Below are 8277 nucleotides of genomic sequence, written 5' to 3' on the forward strand. Positions count from 1 at the left end.
TTCTCTATTTTCCTGTTGATACTCTGAAAACAAACTTAGCTTATAGTTTATTAATTTTTATATTTTTTAATTCAAAGCTTTTTCATTAATGTTAAATTTCAACTGAAGTACATGTACGTAGTGGAAATAGCAGCCTTGCAACTTTGTGTGCGTTAACGTGGTTGTTATGCTTTTCTGCAAGCCTGCCTCAAAATCCGTTACAATTTTCTTAGGGTTAAATTTAGATATAATTTTCAGCTTTATGAAATTAATCAAAGATGCATATGTTTTTTCTTCTTTATTTGTTGTTAAGGCCCAGAGGAATGGAATGAACTGTAAATTGCATAAAGTTTGTATAAATATATATTGTCATATTTTTTTACTGTATGGAAACTTACCTTTTTTTTATAGTTCGATAAAATCGTAACCATTTGGTATAATTTTTCATTAAATTTTGGAAGTATCTCAAAAGTGCCGTCAATTGACATTACGTCACTCTCTCTTAATAGTTTTTTGACAAATTGTTTGTCGTACAAAATTATTAGGAAGTTGTTGCTCTCCTGCAGCAAAATATCAATATGCAAACGATGTACTTTATCTTTTACGCTATACGTAAAGAATTTACGAAATTTGTTGTCATTAATAATTTTTTCTAATTTCTTCAAGCTATTAATTTTTGGTAAGCAGTCTCTCCATTTGTACATGTTTCGTTTAACTTTATGAAATGGCAATTGTTCAGCTGCCTCCGGATATCTAAAGTATTGAAGCAATAGTTATGATGAATTGTATCACGAAAAAGAAGACCAAGAATTCGCGAAGAAATCATTTGGACCCATTTTTCATAATTTCAACTTACTCCTTTGCCGCTTTCATATAACACATTTTCATGCCCATATTATTTTCTAAAACTATTTCATGCAATTTTTGCCTAAATTTAGAAATTATATCATATTCTTTATCTGTAGGATGTGAATGTGCCTGTCCCCTTTGAAATGTATTATTAATTCATTTCGCTGTGCCTTTGCAATTTTTATTTAAACATTTTAAGTAACTGTACAAAAAATATATTACTTTCATCAGAAAGCTTCAGATACAGCCACTAAATTAACAAAAATTCATTCATTCATTGATCTTCGCATGTAAAGGCTGTTACTGCAAAACTTAATTGCATATACATTACGTCATAATTAAAACAGTTTGATTTGTGTAATAATTGAAATCACCGAGATCATCTATACATACATGATTTTCTCCCCTCTTTTACTAGTCCTGCTTATATTCTTCTTGTAAATGTGACCATCTTCATATTGAGTATCGCTTCGTTTCCGTAATAATTTACCTTCAAAAGACATTTCAGATCCTTCCTATTAAAAACTGTTAGATCTATATTAAAATATTTACTAAACAGGATGCTGCTTTTTATTTTTAATACATCAAGATCCAACCATCGAAGACGAAACGAAGTCACGTGCACGTAAACACAAATGATAATAAACAAAAACCGGCAGCCTATGTATAATATATATTTGTGTTTACGTGCACGTGACTTCATTTCGTCTTCGATGGTTGGATCTTGATGTATTAAAAATAAAAAGCAGCATCCTGTTTAGTAAATATTTTAATATAGATCTAACAGTTTTTAATAGAAAGGATCTGAAATGTCTTTTGAAGGTAAATTATTACGGAAACGAAGCGATACTCAATATGAAGATGGTCACATTTACAAGAAGAATATAAGCAGGACTAGTAAAAGAGGGGAGAAAATCATGTATGTATAGATGATCTCGGTGATTTCAATTAGTACACAAATCGAACTGTTTTAATTATGACGTAATGTATATGCAATTAAGTTTTGCAGTAACAGCCTTTACATGCGAAGATCAATGAATGAATGAATTTTTGTTAATTTAGTGGCTGTATCTGATGCTTTCTGATGAAAGTAATATATTTTTTGTACAGTTACTTAAAATGTTTAAATAAAAATTGCAAAGGCACAGCGAAATTAATTAATAATACATTTCAAAGGGGACAGGCACATTCACATCCTACAGATAAAGAATATGATATAATTTCTAAATTTAGGCAAAAATTGCATGAAATAGTTTAGAAAATAATATGGGCATGAAAATGTGTTATATGAAAGCGGCAAAGGAGTAAGTTGAAATTATGAAAAATGGGTCCAAATGATTTCTTCGCGAATTCTTGGTCTTCTTTTTCGTGATTCAATTCATCATAACTATTGCTTCAATACTTTAGATATCCAGAGGCAGCTGAACAATTGCCATTTCATAAAGTTAAACGAAACATGTACAAATGGAGAAACTGTTTACCAAAAATTAATAGCTTGAAGAAATTAGAAAAAATTATTAATGACAACAAATTTCGTAAATTCTTTACGTATAGCGTAAAAGATAAAGTACATCGTTTGCATATTGATATTTTGCTGCAGGAGAGCAACAACTTCCTAATAATTTTGTACGACAAACAATTTGTCAAAAAACTATTAAGAGAGAGTGACGTAATGTCAATTGACGGCACTTTTGAGATACTTCCAAAATTTAATGAAAAATTATACCAAATGGTTACGATTTTATCGAACTATAAAAAAAAGGTAAGTTTCCATACAGTAAAAAAATATGACAATATATATTTATACAAACTTTATGCAATTTACAGTTCATTCCATTCCTCTGGGCCTTAACAACATATAAAGAAGAAAAAACATATGCATCTTTGATTAATTTCATAAAGCTGAAAATTACATCTATATTTAACCCTAAGAAAATTGTAACGGATTTTGAGGCAGGCTTGCAGAAAAGCATAACAACCACGTTACCGCACACAAAGTTGCAAGGCTGTTATTTCCACTACGTACATGTACTTCAGTTGAAATTTAACATTAATGAAAAAGCTTTGAATTAAAAAATATAAAAATTAATAAACTATAAGCTAAGTTTGTTTTCAGAGTATCAACAGGAAAATAGAGAAGCTTGGATTTTTAAAAAAGAAGTCAAATAACTTGACAATAAATGACGAAGTCAAAATAAAAGTTATTGTGAGGGAAATTTGTAATCTGCCATTATTGCCGGAGGAAGCAACAAAAGTTATGTTTGAGAAAATACGCAAAACTGCCGAAAAGGAGAAATTTTATAGTTTATTGGTCCCGTTTTTTAATTATTTTGAACAGTTTTGGTTGCACAGAGTAACACCAAAAATTGTTAATGTATTCCTATCAGAAACAAGGACAAATAATAGCCAGGAGCGTTACCATGAAGAATTAAAGAAAATAATTGGAAGCCATCCAAACTTTTCTTTTTTTATTTGTAAGTACAGTCGGTATATTATTATTGTTATATAAATCAAATATATAACTGACTATATAAATCCAACATTTGGCTTCCTGTAAGAAAAATAATGTTAATTTATCATCAGTTGAAATTAGAGTGAAAACGCATTAAATTTTTATAAAACGACTAATGTTATACAGTTCCTATTTCTTTATTTCTGTAATTATAGCTAAAATGATGGATGTTCTAACGATGTATAGATTGGAATTCAATCAAATAAAACGCGGCTCCTACATTTTTACCAGCAATATGTCGTCTTCGTCAAAAATTTTCAATAATTGGATAAAGAAAGAATGGTCAACTTTTCAAAACTTTGAACAATTATCAAATGCAGAAAAGAATAGGAAATATAGAACATTTTTAGACAACTCTATTGTTCAAAATAAAAACTTCATGGAAGGCATTAAAAAGTTGTGCGTTAGTTTAAACAGTAAGTTAATTATTGTATAAAAGGATGCACATTTACTTTCCTACGTGTCTAGATCACTTTCTTTTTCTTATCTTATAATATTTGTCATCTTTATTTCCTTTTTCGTGAAAGTATATTTCATTTATATTCAGAAGAGACGTTAAAAACTTTCGATGCATCCAGGCTTACATTGAAAAACGGCCAGCTATTTGTAAGTCTACCAAGGACTGACTGAAATAAATAAACACAACGATTAATATAATAAAATTATGTAAAGTGTACTGCATGTATATTTATTATTTAAACAGATAATTTAAAAAATGTTATCATTTTGTTGAAAATATTAATTTTACGTTCCTCAATGTATTTTATGCAATATTAATTCTGAATATACATGTCTATCCTTATAAAGTTTTTTTTTAATACCAGCATATAAATCTGAGATTATCAAGGTGTAAGCACAATGCAAAAAGCTTTCAATAGCACTATCTCCTAGCTACAGATTTTGCAGATAGTTACGGTAGTAAAGTTAATTATTTTCTTAAGCACTACGTTTGGTCGCTGAGACACATATAATTAATTTATTAAGTTAACATGGTAGTAGATATGGAACGGCAATGAGAGGGAACACAGCTACTAGTTTAACATTCCGATGCCCGCCATCACATTCCTTCTATTGCTTTAACAATTGTACTATTGTATTTTTTACACTACAAATTATTAAATCTCAACAATATTAAGTCGATATAGAAGAAAATTAATTCTACCTTTTCACTATTATTTTTCCATAGAATCTTTATGGTTAAGAAATGGACTATTCAGAATTTTATAGGCTGTGCATAATTTAACTTTATTCTTCTCGTTTGCTAAACTGTTAATACCTTATGCAAAATATGAGATATATGAAATTAAAACTTAATCTAATTACAATTAAATAATTTTGTAACATTTTTTATCACTGTCAGTATTTATAACGAGTACTAAATCTTTTTGTTATTTGTTTAGTTCAAGTAACTTTTATATGGCATACCTTGATTTCATATAGTAAGAGTAATACTATCTTATAATGTAATTTGTTTCTCCTTAAATCTAAGTGAATGTGAATATTGCTCCGCAGCAACCACTTCATGCCCATCAGTGTTCTTCATTCTCTACTTCTTTTTCTTTACATTTCTGTTCGTACAACCTAATATGTTCATAAAAATAACATTAAACTTTTATCGTTAATTAGTTTAATATTCATTATTTATATATATATAGAAAGTATTAAGGACACATAACTCACTGCGCACCATCATGTTACACATAATTGGTTGGTTACAGTTCATGACATTTAATAGGTTTTGCATATATTAATATATTTGAACTCACTGTCAAAATTGAGTTATATATGTATATAGCATCTGTTCCTCTTCTTGCAAACTTTTAATTGGCTTAGAAGCATATACCTTTAAGCAAATATAATCAACCATTATTGCAATTATACATGACGTGTATCATTTATATGTGTAGTAACTTCAATATTTAAAACTGAGAATAAAATATATTTGATAGCAAAAAAAATTTTGTCTTAAACCATGCCAATAACGATTAATGTAATTACATTAATAAATAATAAATAGTTTTACAATTATTAAGCTGCAAATATAAATTAGTACGTATGCTGTAAAGAACTACTATCAAGTATGTACTAATTTCTTATACATTTTTACTTTATATTAATTTCTTGAACGAAATCATTTATAACAGCTGTCATACCTGTCATTTCATCAGCTGTTAACCTCTATTTATATTGACAAATATTTTTAATTTTCTCAGAGTTGGCACTTTTGTGTTTCATTTTAATTCCATGTGAGGCGCCACGTGTTAAATCAAACCAATGGCATATAATATGTAGAGAGTGATGCGCTCTCAAGAAAGATTTGTAGGCCTTAATTCCTTCTACCATTAGTACCATTGCTCATGCCGTGCAGCGTTGCCAAGTGTAGTATAATTATACTACCGTAGTATAATTTTCCTATAGCGTAGTATCCTTAGGATACTACGCTACAGTTTCTGTTCCCTGCGGGATCCTACGCTATAGTTACTGTTCACTGCGGGATCCTACGCTACAGTTTCTGTCCTTGCGGGATACTACGTTTTGGCCATTAATCTTGAGTCTTGGCGAATGGAAGTTAGAATCAGAGGGGCGAGGGGATTTTTAGGGAGTTTGTCCGTAGCTGTCAAATGGCGCGATTAACCCTCAATTTTATATCATCAACAAAAATAATATTTTCGGAAAACGATTGTGGAAAAGAAGGAAGGATTTTAATAAATAACAGAGAAGACAAAATATATCAGATGAGTATAAATTAATAGAAAAAATGAAAATTATTGTGAATTTTTAAGAAAATATACTTTGTGGTTATTTTATTTTTGTTACAGTTGAAATCCGGTTATGATGACTTTCAATTAAGGAAAAAAGTAATTATAGACTAATAAATGAAAAAGTATTAAAACATGAAGCACTTCTCTGTATGGCCCAGTCATTTCAATAATTGTGACTTAATGTTATAATAGTGAATGTGTAAGCGATTAGTGCATATACAACAAACTCTTATTGTAAATTTAATAATCTTGTATGACAATGTTTTAATTACTATTATTTTAAATTAAAGCTAGTTTAATTAACATATTTTTATTTCATCCCTTTCTCAAAATTCTAAAGACACATGGTAATTACCTATTCTTGTAGTAGTCATATATTCGTTAAATTACATACAAAATTACAACTGTTTTATATTTGTAAAGCATAGCTGTTTGTTGCAATGATTTTTATTATTCAATGTGAGACAAATCGCATTTTGTTTAGGTAAATGTCTTATTTATCCGCCACATCCTTCCATATCTTATGCGACATTTATTTGGCTCCGTTGCACTATTTTCTTCCAGTCTATATCATATAACATTAATTTTCTAATCATTTATACATACACACAGATCTAATAATACTGCTGATCTGCAATTATTTTTGTAATTGTTGAAATGATTGTTAAACCATTATCTTGTTTAATTTGTAAAATGGACATTTGAATGATGCTATTAAAATTTGGCAACTTTTCTGCGAGATATGTTCTGATAATATTTGTGAAGATAAAGTTCTTTAAAAGGTATATGTATACTGCTGTGCTGGGATTCTGTAACTTCCCAGCGATGATTGTCGGAATCGCTAACTACCGATAGTTGTCGCTTGCAGTAACGAAAAGAGCGATTCTGTAACTTCCGTCTATATGGATTCAGTAACTAGTTATCGACAACTTTCGGTAATTGAATCGAGTTACCGAGAGATATCGCTAAGAGCGATTCTGTAACACAAAGTTTTCGATAATTGGTGTTAAAAATGGCGGTCGCTACCGAATTCTATCGTTAACTTAACGACGACCGTGATAGGCGTCGGTAGATGTTTACCGAGAAAGTAAATATAATAAATGTCACAAATATTTCTTAAATTAATATTTAGAAATCACAAAAAAGTACTTACAATAAATTTTCTTTATAAATTAAGGCTTACAGTAAAAATCGTAGGAAATAAAATTTAATATTTTTCCAATTTTTATATTTAAAAATAAATATATATATATATATATATGCAGAGGTTTTCTCTAAAATATAGAATTAATTGTATTATTTAACTATAGCACACAGGCACTAACTGTACATTGTCTAACTCAAAAAAATGTTAAAACATTAATTTTTAATACTTATTTTAATTAAAATATACTTACGTTTTAATACTTCTTTTAAATAAAATATGATAATTTTGCTATAGTAAGAATTGCTATAGTCAAAAATGATATAGTCAAGTAACACAAAAATTCCTATTTCGGTTGGTATTAATACACCAATATTACCAGCTTCCCTAGAACCTTAACGAATTTTATCGTTATCGTACAAATATGAGTTGCACCGACTATTGTCGTAAAGCTAAAGTTACAGAATCGCTCATTCGTTAGCGCAAGCGATAACTGTCGGTAGTTAGCGATACCGACAGCTGTCGTTAAGGGGTTTGACCCACTTGAGGCCAAAAACACTCACAATATAATAGTTGATGTGGTATATATTATTTATTACGAGCATTGTGAGTTTTTGGTGGAATGCGTGCAAGGAAAAGCAAAAGTTTATTAAAGTTATTCGTCGGATAAATTTTATATTAGTACCGCTGAACCTCTAGCGACATCTATCTCGGTCGTTGTTAAGTTACAACGATATTATTAGTTTTCCTTTCAATAAAAAACTCAGTGAAATATCAATTCTCAGCTAAATGATTCGGTTTAGTACAATTTATATTAACTTCAATTGTTCGTAACTCCGTCGCTTAACTAAGATTGAACTGAGAGTTTTCTTAAAAAGGAAAGGTACGTTTATTCGGTAGGATTCGGTAGGTTACCGACAGTACCGACATTACAAGCGACAATCATCGCTGACTCTGAGTTACAGAATCGCACTTAGCGATTTCTGTCGGTAACTGGACTTAACGATACCGAAAGTTGTCGCTAAGAGTTA

The 8277-nt window shown here is 29.6% G+C and overlaps 1 protein-coding gene and 1 long non-coding RNA gene across 3 annotated transcripts; one reads left to right on the forward strand and one right to left on the reverse strand.

Annotated features, from left to right (window-relative positions):
- Positions 1–2106: 2106 nt before the first annotated feature.
- On the forward strand, positions 2107–3776 carry LOC136776456 (uncharacterized). The gene is made up of 5 exons (XM_066731989.1): positions 2107–2132; positions 2236–2590; positions 2656–2856; positions 2945–3302; positions 3496–3776. The coding sequence occupies exons 1-5, from the start codon at positions 2107–2109 to the stop codon at positions 3774–3776; spliced, it is 1221 nt and encodes a 406-aa protein (XP_066588086.1).
- Positions 3777–3805: 29 nt separating this feature from the next.
- On the reverse strand, positions 3806–5184 carry LOC136776403 (uncharacterized). 2 transcript variants are annotated; one of them, XR_010823066.1, is made up of 3 exons: positions 5107–5184; positions 4766–4921; positions 3806–3966 (listed from the first exon to the last, which is right to left on the reverse strand). It is a non-coding gene; the product is annotated as an uncharacterized lncRNA (long non-coding RNA). The 2 variants fall into 2 exon arrangements; XR_010823065.1 differs by having other exon boundaries at positions 5021–5179.
- Positions 5185–8277: the final 3093 nt, after the last annotated feature.

The sequence above is a fragment of the Prorops nasuta genome, unplaced genomic scaffold (assembly GCF_024137725.1).
Source record: "Prorops nasuta isolate Cenicafe-Biocafe unplaced genomic scaffold, Cenicafe_Pnas_1.2 PNAS00009, whole genome shotgun sequence".
Lineage (NCBI taxonomy): Eukaryota > Metazoa > Arthropoda > Insecta > Hymenoptera > Bethylidae > Prorops > Prorops nasuta.

Coding starts and splice junctions, on each gene's coding strand:
- LOC136776456 (XM_066731989.1), top strand. CDS start 2,107: ATGTGTTATATGAAAGCGGCAAAGGA. Junction 2,133..2,235: donor TATATGAAAGCGGCAAAGGA/GTAAGTTGAAAT, acceptor TCAATACTTTAG/ATATCCAGAGGCAGCTGAAC. Junction 2,591..2,655: donor TATCGAACTATAAAAAAAAG/GTAAGTTTCCAT, acceptor TGCAATTTACAG/TTCATTCCATTCCTCTGGGC.